This window comes from Ostrinia furnacalis, unplaced genomic scaffold, assembly GCF_004193835.3.
Source record: "Ostrinia furnacalis isolate ACB-3 unplaced genomic scaffold, ASM419383v2 OfSCF6554, whole genome shotgun sequence".
Lineage (NCBI taxonomy): Eukaryota > Metazoa > Arthropoda > Insecta > Lepidoptera > Crambidae > Ostrinia > Ostrinia furnacalis.
In genome coordinates, this window is record NW_021136793.1 from 476,606 (window position 1) to 504,428 (window position 27,823).

Sequence of the window (27,823 nt, forward strand, 5' to 3'; positions counted from 1 at the left end):
ACCCGCAGGCTTCCAAGTCTTGAAAAGGAGCGCCTCAACCAGTAGCCGTTTTTAAAATTGTGACAGTTGACGAATTAAGGATCTATGCATAATGATCCTGAAAATAAACAGCTATCAAATATGGAGGTGTTTTAAGATGAACCAATTCCAACAAAAGTCCCATGCGCTCGGAACACTTAGAAACTTACGGTCGCCTATTTTTCCGAAATATCCGATTATATGACAGAAACGTCACAAGAGAAATTTAGAATGGTTAATTCTTAATAGTAAACAGCCACTTTTTTTCAAAAGTCTTCAGTTTAATAAGGGAAACTGACCAGCATAGTCGAATCGCCATTCGGGAAGAAAATGTGAGCTTTTACACGTCTCGTCAAACAACTGACTATTTGAACACTCAAAATATGAAATAAACAGGTCCAACGCTACAAAATTCTTGCTTGGAATCTAAGCACTTCTTTTGGTACCCATATATTAAAATTAAATGCGTGAACAGCGATTTATGTAGCCAGAAGCAACTGTCGGTGCGGTCAAAAACCATGCTTTGGAGGTGCCTCAAGCTTGTGAAAAATATTATTGGCAGGTAGTTGCTAATTGCTCATAAGATAGGCCCCCTTAATTTAATTTATTGTCCGTGGTGCATAATCTTTTTCTTAAAGGTTTTAAACCTTTGTTTGTCACCTGTCATCCGCTTTGCAATGGAGGGAAGTCGAACCTTAATTTCGAACTCCTCCTATGTTCTTCTGATTGATTTCGTTGCGGGTCCAATGACAGTTTAACTTTCCCCCGGGACTAACTTGACCTTCATTGGTTGGGTTTTTGTGGCGGTCAAGCTGTAGATCCTGGCTACACAGGAGTTGCAGTGGTGGGAACGAGAGGTGGGAATAGTCCCGTGCCTCAAGCTGAGTGGAAAAAATGCTATGAAAAGTGTTTCGGACACATTAAAAAGTACATAAATCATGACAGACAATACCAANAACAAGACAGAAGATGGTTATAAAACGAGACTTAATTACCTTTCAAAATATAAATAACTTTAGTTCGTTCATAATAATAAATAATATTACAGAGTTAACACATCTGCAATTTTTTAAATATTTTTGTATAAATATTTTCAAAATGAGTTTAACATCGCTTACGACATAACTGGAATTACGCAAGCGATGAAATATATTTTTACCGAGAATACTGTTTTAAATTACGTATTATCAGAAATATGCAATTACGATTATGTTACAGTTTATGGTAATAGCAGACTTATCAACTCGGAAAGGGGTCAACACCGTATTGCCTTTCGCGAACTGTCTTCGCCTTTTGCGCGATGTTAATCGCGAGGCGAGGCGTTTACGTTACGATACGGATAAGTGTGCGTTGCGGTATGAAATTTCATACAATGAATACTGACCACCTCGAGTTGATACGGTTACGATCCCTTTCCGGGTTGATAAATGTGCTACGTCTTTTAAGGTTTAAAAATGTTATGAAACTTATTTTAATTTTAGTAATAATAATTTACATTTGGTATGGTAAATGCAAAAAGTATATTTTAAGTACATGATTAGACTAAAGTTTAACTAAACTATTCTCATTGCACGAATCTAATAATGATGTTAATTGTTTTAGTAATAAATGCATAATTTAAATGCGACATCTATTACAACGTAATATCAATTCAACTTGAGAAAGACACTAGACTAGAAAAGCTTTCTCGGAGTAACGTGATTTTTCTTCAAAAAACGTCGATATGACACTTACTTAAGATACGAATTAAAACACAATATTTACCTGACAATCAATTTGTAACCTTCTACAGTTACGAACTTACTGCAAACTTAGTTTGGACCTCAAGACAGAGCAGTGAGGTTCAAAATATAGCAGCAACAGCATTGCCGCGATATTACGGGTTAACATATTTTGGCGTCTTTCTAAAAGTCGATATGTATCTTTATATGATAACGGAATGCACAAATTAAAAAGCGTGTTAATAAGAAGGGATTGAAAAACAAATAAAAATATAAGTAGAAACAAGTTGACATTGAGATTTTAGAAATCCTAACCAAAAAGAGTCACAAGTTGAGATTGAGATTTTAGAAATATAAAAGGACATTTTATGATTAAAATAGTCAAATAACTGCGACTTACATAACTGGAAGCTTTTACTGAGATTTGTGCGTGTTTTTTTATTTCTACTAAAACACTTTTTAAACGATTTTGGAAGACGCAAGCTACAAGTCGTTATATGCAAAGACTTTAAATAAATTCGAGATAAATAGAATACCTAAAAATACAATATATTTGAGCAAACAGTCTTACTAGACCGACTTACTACATTTCGTCGTGACGAGCTCTCTCTTTGTCAGTGTTGTCTTTCTTGTTGCGCCGGTTTCTCCTGGAAAGAAAATGCATTTGCATGTTTATTACATATTTTTGCTGTTGCTTAATATTATAAAGGTCATAATGTTAGCCGTGCAGTTCAGCTAGAGTGGAATAAGAGTAGGCGCACACCGTTGATTTTTCGTCGGCCGATAGTTTAGTCGGGCTGTTGATCAGTATGGGCAATATGGGCATGTATGGGAGTGCGCACACTACGCCGATTCGATTAGGCCGATTCTTCATACAATTTGGTGTCGCTGCGTCGTCTTACATAGAAATATCTGTGGCGGGCACACGAGCGGTACCGTGCGGTGTGGCGCCGCCACGGATTGTGTGCTGTGGCTTTCAGCCATGAATACGATATTGTCATCATAACTAAGGCCCCTCGCCCACGGCGACTTTTTGTAGCGATGCAGTAGCGATTCTGTCGCGCGTTCGCATCGATACAGTCGCAATGCAGTCGCTAGATGTGTGCCCTCGCCCACATAAACGCGCTTCTGTCGCGATGCAAACGCAATACTGTCGCGCTCCTGTAGCGCGTTAGTAGCGCGTTGGCATCGCTTCTGTAGTGCGTGCAAATGCGACTAACGCGCGTTAGTAGCCGATACTGTCGATCATTTACGAAACGCGCGATAACATCACTACAAAAAGTCGCCGTGGGCGAGGGCCCTAAGGTAAGTAGCGTACAAGCGTATGTTCTGTTCTGTATAAGCTTCTGCTCCGCCAGAATTCAAACCCGCCATCACAACTGGCATGTAGTCCTTTACGGCTACTGTCCGAACCACCAGGATGGGAGGCCGACATGCACAATAAGTACAAAAATCCTTGTATCCGAAACTCAGTGTCACATTAGAAATTCACGCACACAAAGTAATCAAAATATGTGCTCATTATCCATTGCGGTATCAGTACTCAACGTTCGTATAATCTTTAGTACTACGCAAGCAATGTAAACTGTTTACATTATGACGTCGCTGCTGTCATCATTGCATACACGAGGCATATTGCTGCGACACCGGCCACGCCCCCTTGTCACATCTCCTTTTACTTTCTGTGATCTAACTAAAGTGAGGCAAAAAAAGTGTGTCAACTATCAGAATTTATGGGAAAGCTAAGCCAAAGAGCGGGCTATGCTCGGAGTTTCCCTGCGTGATCGAATCAGAAATGAGGAGATCCGCAGGAGAACCAAAGTAAAGCTCGCAGAATTGCTAAAATCAAGTGGCAGTGGGCGGGGCACATAGCTCGTAGAGACGATGGCCGTTGGGGCAGGAAAGTTCTCGACTGGCGACCACGGGCAGGAAGAAGTACAGGCCTCCTACTAGGTGGACCGACGATCTGGTAAAGGTCGCGGGAAGAGACTGGATGCGGGCAGCGCAGGACCGTTCATTATGGAAAACCTTGGGGGAGGCCTTTGTCCAGCAGTGGACGTCATTTGGCTGAAACGAACGAACTAAGCCAAAGAGCTTTTAGCACACCTTACTCGTACCTTTTTTTTCAGCTTTGTACCAAACATTGTATGGGGCAGTTAGTTACTTAGTGAATTTTTTTGTGTATGTCTTTGTTGTCTGAATTTGTTGTTGCCAAAATAAAGTAACCTTTTTCTATCACTTTAGGGAAAAGGCGTTTTCCAAAGGACTTTCCCAGTAGTCTTACCGCCAAGTGAGGTGCAGACCAAGAGTTTCCTGTAAGTAAGATGAATTGACTTTGCTTTAAGATCTTTTGCCTCACCTTAGACCTTTTTTTCACTTTCGTACAAGAACCCGATAGAGTTAACTGCGCACCTGGCAGCCGTGACGTCATATCGACGCTCTGATACGGACGGAGCGAACGCAGGGAGGTGTGCGGGACTCATCCTTCAACTAACTTTGCTTTGAGACCTTTCAGCGCACCTTATGCCTTTTTTTCAGCTTTGTACCAAACATTGTATAAGGGGCAGTTTACCTGTGCTTGCTGTTCGACAGTATCTCGTAGGCCTGCTGTATCTCCATGAAGCGCTCCTGCGCGGCGCGGCGCTGCGACTCATCCTTCACCTTGTCGGGGTGGTTCTCCCGGGACAAGCGACGCCAGGTGGAAGTTATCTCTTGCTGACTCGACTCCGGACCGAGCCCGAGGACCTGGATATGAGAAAAAATCAAGCTTACAGCAAGTCATCATGGAACCCTAGTCGATTTATTTCTTTATTTATTTGGGAATAACAACAGCCGACACATAAAATAGACTTAAATGTCGATGTCGATGAAAACCTTTCATAGCTGAAAAAAAATACTATTTTAACTGTATAGCTCATTAATTGTACACTTGCGAGCAAAAGTATGGAATCACTTACATGAAGTTGTTTCCACGCGAACTTGTGTACTAACGAATTTGTTAGGAACAAAAAAAGTGACACCATTTTAAAGATTAAACTTTTATCTTTAAATTGATACCAAATTCATTTAAAACACACTAGTATTTAAAAAGATATCCCGGCTGATGTGAAGAAGTAACGAAAAAGACATGTATGAACTGTTTGATACGTCGCGAGTTGCGGCCTATTTACCCCCTATAAAAGCACGCGTTTTCGGATTTTTGCTTTCACACGTTGATTCATACACATCTCCGCTTCTTTTGACACTTTACCTGGGATTCTACACCTTCAGAAGCAGCACAAATCGTTGCACTATTGCAAGAAAGGCTCAGCCAGCGGGCTGTCGCACGTCAGCGCCACATAAGCCAGTCCTGGGTTTCGAAAGTTTCAAGACGCTTTCGGGAGACTAGTGGCTTTATCCCGAGACCAAGTTCTGAACAGCGCCGGTGCACATCGCAGAGGGAAGACCGTTTTTTCATGTCAACCTCTCTATGAAATCGTCATTTGACTGGAATCGACGTCCAGTAAGAGCTCAGAAATGTTCGTAGGATAGCTGTTAGCGAGTAGACAGTTTGTCTAAGACATAAGCAATAGAATTTAACTCCAAAAAGGCCTGCCACAGGCTCGAAACTGACGGCAGGTCACCGATAAGCACGCTTTCAATTTGCTCGTACACATCTCGATGTTAAGTCGAGCAAGCCACCCCCATAAGCCACTGTTTCAGCGAACCAGCACTGCACAAATCGCTCCTCAGGCCGCCTATAAACCCGACCTCTTCGACTGCTGCCCTGCAAACACAGTTTGCATTCATCGGAGAACAGAACTCGCCTCCATTACTCGCCTTCCCATCGAGATGTGTACGAGCAAATTGAAAGGGTGCTTATCGGTGACCTGCCGTCAGTTTCGAGCCTGTGGCAGGCCTTTTTGGAGTTAAATTCTATTGCTTATGTCTTAGACAAACTGTCTACTCGCTAACAGCTATCCTACAAACATTTCTGAGCTCTTACTGGACGTCGATTCCAGTCAAATGACGATTTCATAGAGAGGTTGACATGAAAAAACGGTCTTCCCTCTGCGATGTGCGCCGGCGCTGTTCAGAACTTGGTCTCGGGATAAAGCCACCAGTCTCCCGAAAGCGTCTTAAAACTTTCGAAACCCAGGACTGGCTTATGTGGCGCTGACGTGCGACAGCCCGCTGGCTGAGCCCTTCTTGCAATAGTGCAACGATTTGTGCTGCTTCTGAAGGTGTAGAATCCCAGGTAAAGTGTCAAAAGAAGCGGAGATGTGTATGAATCAACGTGTGAAAGCAAAAATCCGAAAACGCGTGCTTTTATAGGGGGTAAATAGGCCGCAACTCGCGACGTATCAAACAGTTCATACATGTCTTTTTCGTTACTTCTTCACATCAGCCGGGATATCTTTTTAAATACTGGTGTGATTTAAATGAATTTGGTATCAATTTAAAGATAAAAGTTTAATCTTTAAAATGGTGCCACTTTTTTTGTTACTAACAAATTCGTTAGTACACAAGTTCGCGTGGAAACAACTTCATGTAAGTGATTCCATAGTTTTGCTCGCGAGTGTATTTTATAAAGACACAATCGTAAATATGTATAGCCTGGTCTACAGGCGACGCAAGATGAAGATGTACGTTTTCACTCGCTGGCTCGACTCCGGACCGAGCCTGAGAACATGCACTTCTAGCATGAACAACTTTCGTCTTCGAATCGTTTGCGTATTCGACAAAATTCGATACTCAACCTTCGAATAAAACGATAACGTGACAATTTTGTTTCTCAAAATAACTTTTAAAAAAAATAAAACCGACTTCAAATGCGTGAACACAAAAAAAAAACTAAAAATTTAAAATATTGCGTATAAAAAAGTTCATCCCCAATTTTCCACCCTTGGGGGTGAAACATTTTCTTCAAATTCGCATGAAACCACCCTTTTGATAATACCTATTCAACAAAAAAATAATCGTTCAAATTGATTTATAATCGGCGGATATTGCGTATAAAAAAGTTCATCCCCAATTTTCCACCCTTGGGGGTTGTTTTTTCTATTATTAAATTTAAATGGGACCACCCTTGAGGTATTACCTATACGCCGAAAAAAGATTTGTTTAAATCGGTTCATAATTGGCGGACTTATCGCGTAACAAACATAGAAAAAAAAACATACGGGTCGAATTGAGAACCTCCTCCTTTTTTTGAAGTCGGTTGATAAGTTTCGTGTAACCATTTCTCATAATAAGTTCACTTTACGACATGTTCACAAGGGAGTTGTTGTAGTTTTCGTACTAAATCTTTTGATGGTGATTCGAATACGCAAACGAGTCGAACTCGAAAGTTTTTCGTGCTAGCCGTACTGGAAATTGTATTTGCTTCGCCATTAGGATAGCAAATTAAGCTCAACTCTGTGTCATAAATTGTTGCACTATATGTCTAGCGATCACTGAGTCCCGTGCGCTCGGACGGAGGGCTCGGGAGGGTGTTTTTGTAACGTCAAACGTTAGCGAGACATCAGATTTGCTGTCATGTCATAATATGTCAATGTCACCCCTCCCGTGCTACTCCCAGAACTCTGCCTGAGGAGGGTGTTCAGACTGCTCAGTTACGGGCAAATAGGTGCGATTTTGAAACAAATATGTATAGTCTAATCATTAGACTCTAATGAACTGTGGACTGTCTATTACCTAATGGCATCTTATGGCCACCTGGTCATAACATGTATGTGTGAATCAAGCTGGAAAATGTGTATTGCCAAGCAGTTGGGACCAAAGTCAAAATTTCTTAATTATTACTATTTAATAGTACTTACAAATCGTCAAATATTTCAACGCACGCTTAACCGCGCACCGTAGTAAACGCCTCGCCTCGCGATTTACAGCGCGCGAAAGGCGATGACAAATTGAAAAAGGCGATACTGTGTTGATCCCTTTCCGAGTTGATATGTCTGCTATGACCTTTAACTTACCTTGTAAGCGTTTTGTTCCCCATGCGGATCTGACAGATCTATGATTTGCTTCCACACCTCGTACCAGCCGTGATGCTGCGCGTACTGGTAAGTATCGTACAGACATTGCTTCGCGTCCAACCACCTGGCAACAAAACGTATGGTAATTAATATAACTTTCCTTAAGTTATGTAAAAGCAAGCTGTAAAATAAAAGTTATCAGAACTGCTTACTGTGTCATTTATGTTAATGTCAAACTAAAACGAATGTTACGTTCAGATACAAACTATTTTTTAATGATATATTTTATGCTTAAGCTATGATTTGTAATTTGTTGCAGTAACATATTTTAATCCCATTCACTAAAATATATTGTTTGCAACATCACGAAACTTCTCCATTTAGTACTAAGAACTCCCGCCCATTACGAGACTAATCCGCGTGAGCGTGACTAAATTCATAATATTTCATCGGCCGCAGTGACCTGTACTGTGTCTGTACCTCTAGCATGAACAACTTTCGTCTTCGAATAGTTTGCGTATTCGATAAAATTCGATACTCAATCTTCGAATTAAACGATAAAGTGACAATTTTGATTCTCAAAATAAGTTTTGTGCAACCACATCTCATACTAAGTTCACTTTACGACACGTTTACAAGGGCGCTGTTGTAGTTTTCTTACTAAATATTTTGATGGCGATTCGAGTACGCAAACGATTTGAACTCGAAAGTTTCTCGTGCTAGCCGTACTGGCCGCGCGACCTCATCACCTAATACACGAGGGCCTTAAAAAGTCATGGTAACCCCTCGTGAAACCCGCGTCTACGGATCTGCCGATTCGGCCAGTCCATCCCGACACCATTGGACTATTGTTGCCTTGTGCTATCGTTGCAATATCCACGAAAACTTTAAAATAATTGTGTACATGACTTGTACTTGTAACGCAATACGACGCTACCCGACAGTTTTATTGACTATGTATTCTGAAGAAGACAATATAAAAGATATTTTCAGTTACAAATTATGTCTTTTTATCTGACATGACGATGCTTGACTGCACATTGTTGAGGGTGGAAGATGGATGACTCTTCCTCACGCTCAAATATTGCTCGTCGAGTAATACTACTGAGTATTATTTAAGTTTGCTGTATTAATACAACATACAATGCTACAAAAACAACTTGCAACACATTACACACCCAATCGTCAAATGTAAGCTTTATAATAAACAAACAAAACTAATAATATACCTACTTAACTTAAGCTACATACGACATTTAACAATCAGGCATCACGAAAGACAAATAGTAATTTGATATACTGATCTTGAAGCATTATTTTCTATCTAAAAAGTAACAAGTTTACTCGAAATTTGAACTTTCACTACATGTAAATAGAGGATGATAACGTGTGGTATATTCTATTAATGTATGATTGGATAATTTTTGTTAAGTGTTTGAGGGCGCCACCGTTATTTTATTGATTATAGCACTCCAGTAGGATCACTTATTCTCGAAAGGTGACGATATTTAAATCGTATTTAAATCCGTGAGCGCGCGATGCCCACAGTGCGATCATAAATATTGTACCCCAAATAGAAGTATCCAGAACACTGCTGACATAGCAACGAAACGCGAATCCGACTAGCTAAACAACATCGAACAAATAGGGGACGAATGTCAAGGACACAAGGTGCGTAATTGAATGTTCTAAATTTTAATCTAGACTAGGGTTCCGTGATATATCAGCATAATTATATCACGGAACCCTAGTCGATGCCGATGAAAACCTTTCATAGATGAACACTAAAAAATTACTAAACTCTAAAGCAGACTAATCGTAATTTACAAAGACACAATCGTAACATTCAACAGCCAAAAGAAACTCCAAGACTTTTATACACTGCGATAAATACGATACAGGTTAAAAGTTTGCATATTATTTAAGGCCTATGAAAACAATGCAAACTAAACTGTAAATGTTTAAAAATAGAAACCCTCAAACAAGGTCACTTACCAAGGACTGCTGAAGAAGTGTTCAAACGCTTCGTAGATGGGTACTTCATTTCCATCGCTGTCGGTGATGATGCCTTGGAAGTAAAGATAGCTGACCCACAGCGACAGGTAGAGGCAAGCACACACGGCTAAGATGGCTATGCGGCTGTCAAATAGAAATTAGCATTTATAACTTTGATAGTTGAATATAAATTGATCAAACACACAATCTTCATTTATTGACATTTAGAAATAATTCATACACTTATTGAATAAATACTGCACTAACCTCACAACATGATGTTTCTTGGGTTTCTTTTTACGCCACTCCTTGGAAAAGGAGTCAAATGCAAGCGCCGAAGCAAGCACCATGAGAGTGAACCAGATGGTCTCATCGTAGATGTAGTAACGCGTGAAATACGTCACGTATGCCGCCGCCAGAGGCCACTTCAGACTGCCTTGCTCTCTGCCAATGTTGCCCACTGTCCACACACCTACACAAAAGAAAAACAATCAGAACAGAGCACTATATGAATGCATTTACCCCAAGAAATTTACCATTATACACTACTTACCGAGAGCAGCTGCAAATGGAATCAAGTAGTTAAGGTATCTGAAGTTGATGCCCCAGATTTCATCAGGAGGAACTGCATACAGCATCATCTGCCCCCAGGAGTATCCGACCATAAGCATACCCGTAAAGCGATTCATCGAAAATGGGGGCTGGAAGAAAAAACCTATGAGCACACCTGTGCCTGTGCAAAACACAAATATGACATACATTGTACACCTAAAGCACTCAAGTTATAATCATTTTGGTGAAAAGAATACATATTATTAGGCTTAGGAGAATTTATTTATTTATTTAGGACAAGAAGGACATAATATGATAGATATGGGTCACAAAGTTAGGGTTAAGAAAAATGTAATTGATGTTGTTGGTAAGAAACAGTTTTTGTTCACAGGAAACAACTTTCTGACAGATAAAAAGCCTTGGGGTGAAGTACGTGTAGTCTGTAGATACTAGTAAGTTAATGGGAGCATATGAGATCAAATACTAATTAAATGTAAAAAAATGATATTGTATCAAGCAAGTCATATAAATAAATATAAAATGCTTGTTTTCTCTGGCTTGATAGACATAATGCAGTTAAGAAGGCTAATTAGTTGCAATCATTGAATCATGTTACCTACTCAGGAAGGATCAACTTGACCCATCAAGAACACCCTCAGTTTGCAATTTGATATCAAGAATGCTTGTAACTTACTCATTATGAGATAGTAACTGTCATCAATCAAACCAATAAAATAATCAAATTCTGAAACTTCTTAATAAGCAATAATTTTAAAATCCACAATTATTATGCACCTGAAAATCACATTTTAGTGTAGACTACATTTTATGTAAAACTTCAGAATAAATTTTTAGTGAGGAAAATGGTCATGAAGGAGGTTAACATACAAAAATGTAGGTCACCAATAAATTGAGGTCATTGAATCCTCAAAATACATCCTTATTAGTTACTAACCTTGCTGTTTTTGCTCATCCTCATTGAGAGCTGAAGCATGTACTGAGGATCTTCATTGGCGTCCCGTACGTATCGAGGTATCCGGAATATTTCACCAAGCCACCCAACGCCAAATCCACCAAGTGTAGACCACCAAACGAAAGCATGCCTGTCTCTTCGCAAGTAAAAATGATGCACTCCAAATATACCACTAAAGAGCCACAGCACGTAAGCCAGGATTACTGACTTGTTACCGGGCACAGGGTCCTCTTTCTTAGACATTTTCAACAATTGATTTAGTAGACCGTAGACCTAAATTCAAAACTACCACTGCCCGTGATTAAAAACAACGAAAGAAAATTATAAATAAGTTATTCTACCATAAACTATTAGATATCCCAACACATAAGCCTTCAGCGGATATTTTATGTGATAAAAATCAATTTATCTTGAATATAAAAATCGAGATTTTGTAAAAACTTGACGAAACCGCAGTCTGAATTTCTCTAAACGAATGACGTGTGTAATGTGTGTGTGTGTGTGTGGTAGTGTTTACAAATGACATGTCACTCATGGTTGTTCGGATACACAACTACAAGAGAATTTTGTACTTATTCTTTTTTTGTTTTTTTTTTTTTGGGAAGATTGGTATAGCCCGACCAGGAACATAAAAACCCTGGCATAAAGGTGCGTCAATAAGGGTTTTCGCGATTGAAAAATCCGCCAGATGGCAATACGTAGACGCGAGGTCCAAATGCTGCGCGATTGGTGGATTTTGACATATCTGTCAATGTCATGTCAAAAATAACCAATCATGCAGCATTATTTTGGACCTCGCGTCTACGTATTGCCATCTGGTGGATTTTTCAATCGCGAAAACCCTCATTGCATTTGATAGTGCAACACTGAGTACAGTCGTACATCGTACCTGTGTTAAATTAATAAGTTAACTTTATGTATCAGGCAGGATACAGGATTACGGGCTAATTTGATATTTTCGTCAATTAACGAAAATATACTATATTATAGGTAACCTGGTTTAAATAAATTAAATGAAACATCAATCGAGCTAGTAGGATTTATTTTATTATTCATCAATAATCAAATTCAGAACTTGAATATTCAACTGCAATGTCTGCTCATGAACGCTTCAAACTCGGTACTTCTTTCCCAATTTCATAAAATTCAACACTTAAAAAGTGACAAAAAACTTTAAAATAAGTAGTTGAAACAAATTACCGCTAATTTTCATAGTGGACTGTACTATACGATAAACTTGTCAGTCAATTTGACAACCTTGGTCGGAAACATTATTCAATGAAAATATTGTCCGAGCCCTTAGTATTTCTCTTCGACAAATACTTTAACACATTGTGCATTGTGTGTAGAGATGGGTAGTGGGTAAAAACCCATTTCACCCGATTGGGTTAAAACCGGGTGATTTGGGTAAAAACCCGGTTTTTACCCATTATCACCCATTCTGGTGGGTGAAAACAAAAATAGCTTTTTTTTAAATGAGAAGTGGTATTTGTTGCTAAGGGGGCATTCTAGTGTTACGTAATGCAATCTGGGGGGAGAGGAGGTCTTGAAAAACGTTACAATGCGTTACAGTGGCGGAAGGGCGGTTCGATTTCAAGTTTTTAAGCAGAAGTACTTTGTAGTTGGTGTTGTTATTTGTAACTTTATACCGTAATGTCATCAAAGAGAGAGTTTGGCATCTTTGGCATCCCCCCCTCCATGTCCTTGCCATGATCACAAATTATTGTGTTCCTACTAAATTTCTTCTAAATCGGTTCAACGATTCTTGAAATAACACCATTTTATAAAATAATTGGTCACATCATCATAACGTGATCAATTTTACGATTTGGCCACGATATAAATGCATATTAGTGTTAAATTTGACTTATTACTTATTAATCAATAAACTTAAATGAGAAAAATTCAATAAAAATAAAGAAAAGATGCCAATTGAAATAATTATAAAATTATTTGTTTTCACCCGGTGTAAACACCCACGGGTGGAATGAAACGGGTTTTTATTGGGTTTTTACCCTCATGTGGGTTTTTACCCGGGTGGAAACCCATCTCTAATTGTGTGTGAACCACTTTTCTTTCACGACTATAAAAAGATTTTAGCAATTTAATTCACAAAATCAATTGCACTTATTTAAAATAAATTTTGTTTAGGTTTGTTTACACTTTGACAGCAATAGTTTAATTAATGACATGCAAGGTGACATGTCAATGAAGTTTTCAGTTACTGTTGCCATTAAAAGAAATTAGTACCATTATAATAGTTTTCCGCAACATGGCGAGGGTTTTTATATTCCTGGTCGGGCTTTAATATTATTATACCACCAATTTTGCCTAAAAATATATGCTAGGCTGCGCTGCTATACTGCGATACACGTCCGAATGGAAAATTGCAGATAATGTGGTAAAGTTCGCGCTCAAACAAAGACGAAACAGCGGATTTAATGACTTTCCAATATTGGTCCGAACACCAGACCTTATTTTTTCACTAAAACACAGCAAATTTTCGTGAAGGCGTTTGACTTGAGTATGAAAAATGTAACTTTCTTTCAGCTTTTACAAGCAGTTGAGTTTTTTTTTTCGTTTAAACTAGCTGTCAAAGCGACACCGCGATTTATGATTTTCGTTCGTCGTCTAGTGGCGTCGCGTTGTAGTTGAAAATATTTAGCGCAAGCGGGGCCCAGGTTGATTGGGATACCTACTCGACCTATTCCTTGAAAGGGGTTACACTAGAGGTCATTAGTGACAAATTAAGTCCATTAAACCAGGGCCCCGATTGTGCTAAAAATTTTCAACTGCAACGCTACTGGACAACGAACAAAAATCAGCTGTTTGCACAAATCCATACCGCGGTGTAGCTTGACCTGCTTGACAGATTGTTCAAAGTTTCAAACGAAGCTGTAACATAAACGGAACGTACCTAGGCGCCTTTGTGTAAAATTAAGCTGAAAGAAAGCTACTTTTTCTCATACCGAAAGAATATAATTTGTCAGTCTATACGTACTACCCACAATATTATATAAAATAATTATTACCTTCCATCATCAGCTCGTCAACATGAGATGATGATTTACAGACGCAAATAGGTACTTGGGTAGCTTAAGAAAAACTACGAAAAACAATCTTTATAGTGCCTCGCGTTCACACCTAAAGCTGTCTGGCAAGAAAAAGGAACGATCAAAATGGCTGATGAGGAAACTTCATGATATCTCGAATATTACATGTACCTACCTAGTTACCTAATTATCAGCTTTTATAGTATGGCGTAAGTAGGATCACATTTACATGAACTGTAGGGTGTCTGGCAAAGGATTGCCACGATAGTAGGTGTCTGTCAATGAAGGACGTCATTTCTAATAATATTTTGAAGGAAATATCAAAAAATCTAATTTTATAATTTGACGTAATTGGGTTGGTATTTTACACACCTTTAGCACTGTCTGTCTGCCAAAGCCATGGTTCTTAGCTACGTTAGGAGCATGCGCCATGCGCTGACAAAATTTCAGCCTTTATAAAATAACGTAGGTTTGGCTTTCACACTTACGCAAGAAATCATTATTCATCATTATAATAATTATTGTCCGAACTTGGAAATTTTTACGCAGCACACTCACTCAGTGAGAGGACCCCCAAATGCCCTCTTCCAGTTATTTTTATAGAGGTTACGATAGTCAAGTCTTGATCTATCGCTGATTAAAATGTATCGAAAGCAATCCTCCAAAGAAAACGCAAACAGCTATCTCTGAGGGTTTTAAAGATAAATCCCTAAATATAAAATACCTCGCTATCCGCAGCCCAGGTACTTGTCCGGTATACTTAATACTCAATATTTTATTGCATCCATTATGTACTTAAAATTAGAACATTATGGGCCCTTTATGGCACGGCAATTAGGCGAGAGGAGGACCACCCTAGATCAACTGAAAGATGTATCAGAAGTTAGAGCCTAGTAATTTATCATTGAGATACTCGCTTAAAGCATAATAGTGTTTGGAAATTAAAAGTTCTTTAAGTTTTTTTACGAATGTTGATTCTTTGGGTGTATTTTTTTTTGAAACTGGAAGCTTATTAAAAATTTTGATTGACATGGAAAGTGGACCCGATGAGTACAGTTCAAGGTAGTAGACCCAAAATATCGCCCGATGGTAGAACACGAAATGTGTTCATCGCCTCAACTCTCGTCGCGCGACCTATAGGCTATAACTAAGCGATTTTTTTCATGTCTCATCTATACCATTACACATTTCTATTAAGTTTGGAGTAAAAAATGTGAAAAAAATTAAAATAAAAGCAGTTTTCAATAATTATTAATTAATATAATAATTCTAAATTCCTGAGTCATGAACATGATGATACATGATGGGAGTGTATCCAAATATTTGTCAACAAAAAGAAAAGTAAGCAGGGGTGCCACTAAAAATTTACGTCATCAAAAGGAAGACTTTTTTATTATTTAGATTTAACTTTATTAAATATTTTAACAATGAATTATTAAATTTACTGTATAAAATTTATTTGCGTAAAAAGAAACTAAATTTATCGCCTTTGTTTGGGGTTTCTAGATTTTTGATTTAAAAATAGTTCAAGCAGAACACTTCCGGAAACGGTAGTGCAATAACGCCAATCAATGGTGTGCGTAGTTTTTTTTTATAGAATTAAGTCAATCTACCTACTCAACACACAAATGGTGTCTTTCCAACTACCTCTGATTTCATAAACATAATACTTACAATCTACCGTCTTATAAAACGATATGCTCAAGCATTAGAATTTACTGGAATATTATCGATTGAGCCACAGCAGGGAGCAGTCGTAGAAGCCATGTCATAGTCGCCAGGGGTGAAGGTACCAAGTGCTCGTTCTCCTATCCTTCAGTAGTTCCTGCGCCAGCCAGCAAGATGAATTTCGACGAAAGTTCCAGTGGGTATGTTACCAATGAAACCATCTATGGAACCCATGAAGACTCACATGTCGTGATGTCAGAAAAAGTTCAGTCTCTGGCTGGCAGCATTTACCAGGAATTCGAGAGAATGATCGCTAGATACGACGAAGATGTAGTAAAGACTCTAATGCCGTTGCTGGTCAACGTACTCGAATGCTTGGACTCGGCCTATCAGACAAACCAGATGCACGAAGTTGAATTGGAACTACTGAGGGAGGACAATGAACAGCTTGTCACCCAATACGAGCGCGAAAAGTCAGCACGCAAACTTTCGGAACAAAAGGTGAGCTCCCAATTAACACACTACTAGACCTTGGTATAGATTTCTTTGTTTTACTGTACAAGGCTGCATGTTTGGTTGCATTCACAGTTGTTTCCTCAGTTTCTACCGATGCACACCTGTGTTATACACAACAATCCAGTAATTATAAGTATAATGTGTTGTTTGCCATTTTTGTGATTTGCTGCAATGTGTCATCCTTTCAAATACCTCTACCCCAAGGTAAACAAGCTGGTTTACATTTTTTAAAGTTATTGGTAATTTCGTAGTTAAATTTTTAATAATATACCTGGGTAATTATTGATACAAAGAATTTATTGTTCGTTAATATCTTTTTGGAAACATTCTTGATCACTGCTTAAATGTTTTATATACACGATTGAAAAATTATGTTATTTAAAGCAAACATAATTTCCTCATGATGATTTAATGTCTGGCATTTGAAACTTATCACAATGCAATGCAATGTATAATTATTATGAAACTGCATGTGTGTGTGACCTGGATAGATTTATGCGATTGTTTTGCCCAGTTCATTTATTATTGTGCACAAAAATAAACAATTTGCTGGCAATCAGTATTAGTAATTATCATTTGTGGTTGAAGAATAATATATTATCTTACTAAGATACTAATACTAATCATGTTAATTTGGATTAATTAGGTAATGTGGGTAGATTCTTCAAATTACTGGTTGTTGTTGCTGACCTGAGACTATAATGTGTTCCAGCGATGGCTAAATAATCATTAATCTAAGGGATATTTCTATGAAATAATTATTAAAAAGGAAATTGTTAATTAACACTTGGTTATTGGGTGTGGCGTTATACTAGGATTCTATTTGCTTACATTTTTGAAGTCATAATACAAGACCTACCAGTTGTGGTTTTCAATATTCATTTAGATTTAGATCACCATAATTATGTAAATTTTCTACTAAATCATTAAGAAAAAGTTTACTATCTACGCTAAACATTATAGAGTTTATGATGATTAATATATTTCTAATTGGATTGCATGTTTCGGTAAAATCATAGATGAATTTTTACACATGAATAGATTTAGTTTACTGTCTTACATGAAAAATATTATTGCATCAATTATCATATTTATTGCAAGTGAGAATATTAGTGGCTGTTATGATTGGACCAATTTATGCATTTGAACACAATTAGAAAACAGCGCATATGTTAAACACTTTTACAATGCAATTAATGTCATCACAATAAACACTTATAATTTTTAATAGCTACTTGAAGCTGAGGATCACCACGAAGGGGAAAGAAAAGACCTGCAAGGCCGGATGGAAGCACTCGACAGCATTGTGAGAATGCTGGAGCTGAAACATAAGAACTCTTTGGACCATGCAAGCAGGTTGGAAGAGCGAGAAAATGAACTCAAGAAGGTCAGTAACAAAAATTGTTGTTTGTTTCATCAATATTTAACAGATTATAATTTTTAAAGTAGAAAAAAGTAGTGACAAGAAAAATTGCAGTTCGTGTGTTTTTTTTGTAATTTCAGCTTAAATTAATAAGCATTTTGATAGTTTCTTGTCTGTGCCACATTCAGATATGATTGTGGGTAGAAAGATTGTAAATTTAATTGTTGTCAAAACAGGAATATGCAAAACTTCATGACCGCTACACTGATCTGTTCAAAACACATATGGACTACATGGAGCGCACCAAACTTCTTCTCAGCACAGCTAGTGAGCGGAATGAGGTCCGTGGAAGGCTGGGCCTCAATCCTGTTGGTAGATCAAGTGGTAAGTCTACAACCTTTAACGTCTAAAATTTAGAGCACGCAAGATTGAGCTAGTTATTTTTGCTAGTTCCTAGTATTTGTGCAAAGTGATGCTTTGTCTTCTTTTTGTTGAGTTGCTTGTAATTTTGAAGAAACATAGAATTTCACTACTGCTAGTACTATACTACAATATTGTCTTCTTCATATTATGCTAGTAACTAAAATACCTTTGAGATTTCACCATGACTACCTAGGATTAACATAAGAATTCCTGAGATTCCAAAAGTGGGATGTTTATGAGTTGGATTGAGTCCTATTGCAAAATTATACTGTACTTTCTAAGACTTCACTTAGTAATCATCTCTAATAAACAGCTCAGTGCTAATGTTATTTGGAATTGTTTGTAACAACTGCTAGTTTTTTTCTATATGTTTACACGGTTGAGCTTATCCTTTTTGTCTTCCAATAACAGGACCCATATCGTTCGGTTTCGCATCCCTGGAGGGCTCCGTGAATGTTGTGGAGCAATCGGAGAGTATGCCCGGGAGCCCTGTGAGTTTGTCTTCGTCGCCTCCGACGCCGCCACTGGGGTCCGAACTGGCAGCGGTGCGCACAGTGGAGAGGGCCCACCAGACTGACCCCATCACCCAACAGAGTCAGGTAATTATCTCAAAACTTTCAAATTTTCTTGTACAGTTAACGTCAAATAGTTCGTGACACTCAGAGTGGTCAAACACTTGATAACATAACCTTATTCCAATTGTAACACATTTTTGGCTAGCACAGACGACAGCACATCAAGGTAAACATTGTGAAAGGAGCGATTTTGGAAAAAAAAGTAGTCTGATCTGATGTGCTGTTGATGAACACAAAGTCATGTGTTAATGTATTTATCAATACAAAGAAGTGTATTCTACTCGCCAAGTGTACTCCATAATCTGCCACCACCATATCGCCATTACGTAGTCTGCAAACAATTATCACTTAGAAAGGAATAAAGAAAAGTATTAATATAATACGTTGAATGCTGCAAGCTTCACCGTGATCAAGATTTTCTATTGTATGTAGTTTCTCGGCGCTGAAAGTTTTAATGCACAGGTTCAAGTAAGCTAATCAACCCACTTTAAAGTTTTAGACGTACGAATAAAGCCGGTAAGTGCAGGCACGATCAGAGCATAATCTGATAAAACATTTTGCATGATAAATCTTCTGTATTATTTTCCTTCTAATGACATCGTTAATATATTTGTCATTGTTATTCGTGATTAAATTGCAATTACAATCTTTTGTCAACTGACACTACTTGTTTAAAAGCACTTCGGGTATGAGTATGCTTTATAAAAGGTCCAATATTGTAGGGTGCTATTCTAGTGGCACACGTTTATTCAGACTGAATGGACTAACCGGTTTTGCGGTCGCGAAACACGCACCTGGACTCTATTTATTGGTGCGCGGTTATTTACTCGGGAGGGATGTTTAAATGCCTAAAGCCCGACTTGCCAAGTTTTCAGTATTTACGATCATTGTTATAGAAAAAATTGGTAAAATAATCACTAGACATCGGATTATATGCATTTGCATTATTGCATATGCAAACGCATATAATGCTATTTTTATAGCGTTATTGCATATTTTGGTACTTTTTCATTGACAGTGCTTATTTTAGTATTTATACGTGTTAGACGTGTTGTACTTCGCCGCCGTCCCCACGCCAAACATCAACACATCGCCCTCGCACGCACTGCGAGAGCGCATTGAGAGCGATCCGTACCAGTGTTGCCAGTCGGGTCTTGTCAGAAATTACCAGAAATATAAAAAAATGTAACCTTTTTGAATAAAAAGTAACCTTCATACGGGGGGGGTTGCGGAGCGAAAATGAATGACCATTCCATGAAGACCGAAAAGTGACCGGTCGTATAAAAACGTTTCCTGGATTTGCGTTTTATTATCGAAAAACATTCGCTAAAATTCATTTTTTTTAACAAACAATAAATCAAATTCATGTTTAAATGCAGTTTATGACATAATTTTTAAATTGTCACTATTAATATTTTTTACTATATTTATATTGTCACAAGAATTAATATATTTATATTGTCACAAGAATTACAACCAATAAGTACCTATATAATTAATTAATTATGTATTGTGAAAATAAAGTTAATTCTAATAATGTTTTTTTGATTGTGCATATTTTGTGCATATTTCGCCCTTTTTTAGTGCATATTTGCATGCATATTTTGGCATTTTGATAGTGCATATAATCCGATGTCTAATAATCACAAAATTATTGGTAAACGCCACCGATTAGTGCCAACGATCACCCCGGTGGCAAGCTCGAAGGGGGTAGATGGGAATATAATATAGGCATGTGTTGGTCGAAATAATTTCTTCTAAAAACCGAAATTAACACGTAAAACGAATGCGACTGCATTGTTTCTTTGTAAAAACTTACACGTTACTTAAAATGCATTTAGAACCGAAAGCAACACGATGCACTGATCGTTTGCGTGTTAAACTGCATCAAACATACGCGTTGTGTAGTAATAAAGTTAATGGGAATTAGTAAAAACATGTTATTTTCGCTTTTAAACGAAATACATCGAACACTTTTATAGGTAGTTAAAGATGCATTCCAATCATGCTTTAAAAAGATTAGTGAACTCATAGATAGGCCTAAATTCCGATAGTTAGCGCCGTGGAAAATTCAGTCAAGGTGACTTGCCTAGGGCAGTCCACCGACTTTTAGTTGGCCGATAGTTGGGCCCGATTCTAAATTGTATGAAGAATCGGCCGATATCAAATCGGTGTAATGTGCGCACTTTCATACATGTCCAATCCATACTGATTAACAGCCCGACCCAACTATCGGCCAACTAAAAATCGGTGGTCTGCGCTTAGGCCTAAAGGTCACCCACCAGACGTCAACAATCCGCCAGAGGTCCAGGTCTCCTTGGAGAACGCCCCTGTAGATTAAATAGGTTACATAAGTACGGCCGAATGTTTTCGTCCACAGTATACTTTTAGTATTAGAAGTCGAAGTGTGAGCTATTCATAAACTTAATTTATATTGTTGACTATCTACAAATTGGTTATAGACAGATTTATTGGTAATTGAACATTTAAATACACTCGACGTCAAATAAATCGCACCTCCCGCGACAAGCATTTTCAAACGTATGCATCCCCACTTCCCACCAATATTGGTACCATTTAAAAGCCTAGTTCTAACCTTCATTTCATTAAAGGAAAGGTTTTTAACCCAAAAATGTGTCTTTAGAAGGATCTAGAGTCACTTCTTCAAAAAATAGGTAGTTACGCTACAGCCAACTTTTATGGCTATAAAACTGTTAAGTTGGGTTTAATTGCTATCCATCTGTTAAAGAGGACACGTGAAATCATTATTTGGTTTTATAACCATAAAAATTGGTCTAATTGATCCCATAGGTGGTCCCAAAGTGAGGTATTTTTTCAAGTCACATTTATGGTATATGTTATTCATTTATTAAGAAATCAAATGTGTTTTTCTTTAAGGATATTTATTGGGCTTTCAAATAACACCAATATTGTTGGGGCACCATGATTGTGTCAGAAGAAAATCGTTAAAGTTTGCGTCGCGGAAGGTGCGGTTTATTTGATGTTGAGTATAATATTTCCAAAATGCAATAATTACACTTTCGCTTTAGATGATTGTGGGTGGACATACTTGTTTGGATACTAATGAATGATTCGAATCTCGGAGACAGACGCAGTCCCAAATTATCTTGAAGTAATTAAGAAATTATTGCATATAAACAATGGCACAGGTCAAACCGCACGAGATTATGCAGAGGGCGTTCTATGAACTTCTCATTAATCACAAATGTTCAATATTGTTTGACGGTAATTAAAAATGACCTTAATGACCGTATTAAATTGATTAATTCAGGAAGAAAAATATTTTGCCTGCGTAGAATTAGATTAAACTGTACAGCAGTGGCATCCTCTAAAAAACTACAATAGTTTTTATGAAGACTAGTTACCTATGTGCAATCTTTTTTACTTTTTTACAATTACATGAAATACTTTTTAATAGGTTTATTAATTAGTATATTTTGATATTCGATAGAAAGAAGTCTATCCATCTTCTGAGGCGTCTGATAAAGTGAATTTGCTAGAGCATTAACGTTACGACCCTGCCAAGACCCAAGATGTTATTTGATATTGAACTCTAATTTATTGAGAGCAGAGGTGATTATTGACTTACGTAACCATTATCCACGAGCAAATTGGATAATGTTGTAGCCATTTTGTAAATAACTTAATTAAATGATGTATTGTGTAGACGTCGTTTTTGTATGATCTTTTATTGATTGATAGTATGATATATTTTTTTAAATAAACGTTATTTTATTATTTATTATTTCATTTTCTGAAAATATTTATCAATAGAATACATAGGATGTGTTGAAATAGTCACACACGGTTGGCGCTATCCTCATCAGCTCGTCATATAAGTTAGGATCCTATTTAGTGCCAACCACCACCCTGGTGCAAATTTGAAGGGGGTAGATGGGAATAAAGGATCGGAATTGTGATGAAGAAAATTTTAATCTTATATTTGGTTAAATTCAAACCAAATTAAATCATTTTAGTCACATGTATTTTATAATATTGGTCTTGATGAGTAAGGTAATGCCTTTCGAAACACATTGCAACATCTAAAAGCGTTGCGGCAAACGCTCTGAGCCTATCCAGTTATTGGAGTTATTGCTGAATCATCCAGTGTTATACATCGTTATAAATTAAAACTTGTTGTTATTAAAATGCAATTGATTAACGTTCTCTTTCTTCATAATTGGTTGTATTGAAAAGTTTGATAGATGTGTACCTTTGTGTTTGTTGAGTTGAAAGAATGTTCGCAGGCATATCAAATTGTGTAGTTTAGAAATATAAAAACCATTTCGTTTAAGTTTAAATCACATTGAAAAACGAATTGCCATCTATTAAGTAACATTTCACGGTTACAAATGTATGTTCTGTCACATGAGCACATAGCACAAGTGTGGTTTAATATTTAATGTTGTATGTAATAAGATGAGAATACATAATATCTTCTATATTAACCTGATATTTTGCTATTAGTTATTACGGGAACGCCGTCAATATCATAACTACACCAGACTAAATTTCTAGAAGCAGGTATAATCAAGTAGAGCTAACCTATAAGGACGCAGATAAGCGTTGAAGGCACTGGGTGAGGCCAGAAAGATATATGCACGTACGGACGGCGATGCATACTAAAACTGTGGCATTTCAACCAGCTGTTAATAACGGTGCTATTTTATTTTTTATTTTAGCGAAAAGTTTTGTTGTCTGGATGTCAGGATGTCTGGATGTTTGTTACTCTTTCACGCAGAAACTACACATATCCCAACTAATATTATAAATGCGAAAGTAACTCTGTCTGTCTGTCTGTCTGTCTGTCTGTCTGTCTGTCTGTTACGCTTTCCCGCTTAAACCTCGCAACCGATTTTGATGAAATTTGGCATAGAGATAGTTTGAGTCCCGGGAAAGAACATAGGATAGTTTTTATCCCGGTTTTTGAAACAGGGACGCGCGCGATAAAGTTTTTCTGTGACAAACAAAATTCCACGCGGGCGAAGCCGCGGGCGGAAAGCTAGTAGGCTATAATTTATGACGGTCTGTGACAAATGAAATTTCACACGGGTGAAGTCGCGGGGAAAAGCTAGTTTTACAATAAAAACGCATATTAGTAGGATGTGCTGTCGATTGTACAGTCAACAGCACATTAGACTACAAAATTGTTACAAAACCGTGCTTAAAACAACTAGATAAGACACCAGTGTTTAGCTTTATGTGATGTCGTCTAACGTACGCGATAAAGACACGCAGTGAAAGTTCTAAAAACGCATAATGCGTCGGTGATATTAATTGCGTTAATAATACAGCATAATAATACTCGTGTACATTCAATTAATAGATAGTATTCGATTAAGTAACCAGCTATTCGACTTACGTAAAATTGTTATGAAATATTACGTAATAAATTGGAATATAAATATCGGCATTTAAAAGTGTGCCAGAGGAAACTTTTCCGAAGCGTTTTCTTTGTGGCGTAATATGTTTTCAAAGGCAGACTTCTCTAATTGGAGTCGGTGAGGGGCTGAAGGCTGTTGGAAATTGCGAAGGGCTTGTTAAAACGCCCACAGGGGATTACGGGTAGTGATGGAAAATTCTCGGGTCTTTTGAGTCTTATTAAATGGAGCTTTTGGGTGTGTTCAGGTGACTGTAATACTTAAACGCAATGGTGAACTTAAATTATTTTTTAATTTTACCAGTTTCTAGTGAAGAATTAAGCTACCTACCCAATTTTTTTTTCAGTTTTTTGTGATGGAAATATCCCTTTCTCATTACTTTTTGAACATCCCTCGTATCTAAAGTTGAAAACACATCACACAATTTTAAGTGCTTGTATTAGGACTACTTGAGTTTGTGCCATCTTGAAATAAGTAGGCAAAAAGGAATTCGGTACACATCAACTACTTGTACTCAAGATTTATTTCAGTCTGGAGACTAGTACAATATTACCCAACCTTAATCTGTGTGCTTCCAGCAGTAAAAATATTTTACGAAAACATGGAAGTGAATGAATAGAGTTTGCAATTTAGTTCAAAGGATACAGACAGGGGCAACGTAATATCATATTTATGTAACTAAGGGCTCGATCAATATTTATGTGAATAATATGAGTGAACCAATAAAATGGTAACTGATAACTTCCTGAGTCGAAGTGACAACGACAATTTACATGTATAGGAAGAATGTTTATACATTTATACTACTACTTTGCCTGGCCCATTCCCATTTTATTTGGGGTCGGCTCTCCGCGTCATTCGTCTCCAGGCGGCTCGGTCCTGGGTTGTCTTACTGTTAACTTGGCCTTCTTTAAGGTCGTTATTGATTACGGACATCCATGTAATATGTCCATGTTTATACATTCATATGACCGACAATTTGGTCCAATGATACTCGGGTGAGAAGAGAAATGTTTTGTTTTGTTCAACTTGTTATTTAATCAAGATTTGCCGGCTGACCCTCGACTCAAGATGCCGACGCGACTGCATCCGTCTGAAATGCGCTCTAATAATTTCCAGTAATACATAACGTTTTTATTAACCGTCTGTTTATACAGCCTTGGCCAAAAGTATTGAGCACCCATGATATTTATTAATTTTTAAGGAATTATACATGTATCTGAATCAAAACAGTTTTTAACAGTTTTATATTGTTTATTTACAACAAAAAATTAATACTTTGTTGGACCACCCTTTGCCTTAATTACTGCAGAAATTCTTTTTGGTAAAGATTGTACTAATTTAATACAATCGTCACATGTTAAAGCGTTCCACTCTTCCCGCAAGCGACGTTTTAGGTCTTCTTTTGTTTTTATTCAATGGCGCCGGACCTTGCCCTTTAATAGACCCCACAAATGCTCGATGGGGTTCAGGTCTGGTGACTGGGTAGGCCATTCAAGCAGCTCGATGTTATTGTCACTAAACCAAGCCATCGTTTGTGACAAGGTGCGTTATCCTGCTGGAATTTGACGCTCTCCATGTTGGTGTCACCAAAAAGTGTTGTAAACGAGGGCAGAAGTGCGGATTCAAGAACGTTTATGTACTTTGTAGAGTCCATGCGTCCTTCACACACAAACATTTCCCCAACTCCTGCGGCGCTCATGCACCCCCAGACCATCACACTGCCGCCGCCATGTTTGACGATAGGTACCTCCACACACTCCGGAGTAAATTCTTCGCCTACTCGACGACGGACAAATGTCACACCAGTGTGCCTACCATGAGTTTACGTTAGGTGTGCTAACAATCTGTAAAGTAAAGAAATTTTGTTAAGTGTTTTTCGGTCCAATATTTATTTTTACAAATATAATTTTATAATATTGTTGTCGCGTATTGTTATTACATGATATTGGCTAACTTACCTCAAAGTTTGATTCATCTGACCACACAATATTTTTCCAATCTTCCTCGGTAAAAGTTTGGTATTTTAAAGCCTACTCGTAACGAGCTTTTTTGTTCTTTTCTGAGAGCCATGGCTTCTTTCTGGCTTTACAGCCCTTAAGCCCAGATTCTTGGAGTCTTCTGCGAGTTGTTCTTGCAGAAATTGGCGTATTAATTTCAGCTGATAACTCAGCAGCGAGGTCAGAAGAAGTTTTTTTGTGATTTTTCAAAGACTAACAATACTACAATATCATAGCTAAACATCTCGAAACGTGTTTTATTGCACGTTGAGACGTGAGTTTATGTTTCGAAACCTATCAAAGAAAGGTTTTTATCAAATATCTTTGAGTTAATTTTATAGTTATCATGTATAATCAGTATTTACGGGGTGCTCAATACTTTTGGCCAAGGCTGTATACGTTTCAAGGATTTCATGCAAACTTAACGTTTGCTTAACTCTGGCTCATTCATATTTTTTTATGATTTTAGGAAATTAATAAAGTAAAAGTAAATGGAGGAAAAATACGATGTGTTTGTATTAATGCTAAATAATGTTAATAAATAATATATTCATTTAGAGTGTAATGTAATTTTTCATGATCCACTTAACGACAGCTAACATGATATGTATTGTAGCCAATTAGTGTTCGTCCAAGCATCGGCCGTTGTTACTATGAAGCATCTAATAATAGTTTAATTTAGGTTTCCCTTCGTTACTTCATTAGGGAAAATGTATTGCCTGTTTCCCGCGAGCGACTCGACGCATCTATAAATAATAAGACAGCAGTTAATCGAGTGCATGTTATAAAATCGATTGTTTTAGCGCTCGTAGTAATAAGTTTATCGGCACCATTTGCTTGGCTTCCTGTGTGTCATCTTACACGTGACCTCACTGTCGACAAAAATGTTTACCTAGATAACGTTGTTTTCATCAGTTTAGCAAGATAAAACTACTAACGATTATTTCATTAAGAAAAGGTGGTCAAAATTATCAGTAAAATATAATCGTACTTCATACAATATATTTAAAGTTACAATTACAACTAATTACTTAAACTGTACATGTTATTGCGGTAAATCCACATGCTGTTTAGGAGGCAGGCGATAAGCATCGTTATGCTACTTCGCGCGCGACTGCTTGTTCTGTTGCAACCGTCCTCTTCGCATTCGCATGATAAAGAGTAGTGGATATTGCTGAATTTCGACTGTACGCATCCCAGCGGTCGCGTGTAGATATACGCACACTCCCTAATTACCGTCACGTCCTGCTCAGGCTTGAAGAACTGGAGCTGCGACAGGATACGGCATACGGGCTCAGCTGATTGGCGAGCCCTGTCGCACTCCTTTAAATGCTTAGCATCAAGATCGTAATTAAAACAACCCCGATCGGTCACAGACGAGCACTGGTAGCACTTCAAACATTCCACTCCTGTCCACGCTAGTAAAAATATAACAATAGCTAACACGCTACATTGCATTTTTATGATCGCCGATTGACATATACGACAAACCGTGACAAGGTGTCAGTTGACTGACATTCTATTCATGAAGGAAACTAAAAAATGAAAATAGGTTTTTTATCATTTTATGATTCAAGTACTATTATATTAACCCTTCATTTGGCAGT

At 37.6% G+C, this 27,823-nt stretch overlaps 2 protein-coding genes across 8 annotated transcripts in view; one reads left to right on the forward strand and one right to left on the reverse strand.

The window, feature by feature from the left end:
* Positions 1-988: 988 nt before the first annotated feature.
* Positions 989-11,459, reverse strand: wus (TM2 and DnaJ domain-containing protein wurst). Its single transcript, XM_028317953.1, has 7 exons — positions 11,199-11,459; positions 10,245-10,392; positions 9,959-10,163; positions 9,692-9,835; positions 7,697-7,820; positions 4,312-4,484; positions 989-2,386 (listed from the first exon to the last, which is right to left on the reverse strand). The coding sequence occupies exons 1-7, from the start codon at positions 11,457-11,459 to the stop codon at positions 2,323-2,325; spliced, it is 1,119 nt and encodes a 372-aa protein (XP_028173754.1). The 3' UTR covers positions 989-2,322.
* A 4,350-nt stretch (positions 11,460-15,809) lies between these two features.
* The window catches only part of syd (JNK-interacting protein syd), a 50,801-nt gene continuing 38,787 nt past the window's right edge, over positions 15,810-27,823 (forward strand). For 3 of the 7 annotated variants that reach the window (XR_003656680.1, XR_003656679.1, XM_028317944.1), the window contains exons 1-4: positions 15,893-16,438; positions 17,685-17,840; positions 18,053-18,200; positions 18,651-18,838. Coding sequence is in view for 5 of the 7 variants with exons in the window: in XM_028317944.1 (XP_028173745.1) it covers positions 16,112-16,438; positions 17,685-17,840; positions 18,053-18,200; positions 18,651-18,838 (819 nt within the window). In the remaining 2 variants the exon portion in view is untranslated. Of the gene's footprint in view, positions 16,439-17,684; positions 17,841-18,052; positions 18,201-18,650; positions 18,839-27,823 lie in introns of all 7 variants that reach the window. The other 4 variants (XM_028317945.1, XM_028317946.1, XM_028317943.1 and 1 more) reach the window with 3 other exon arrangements.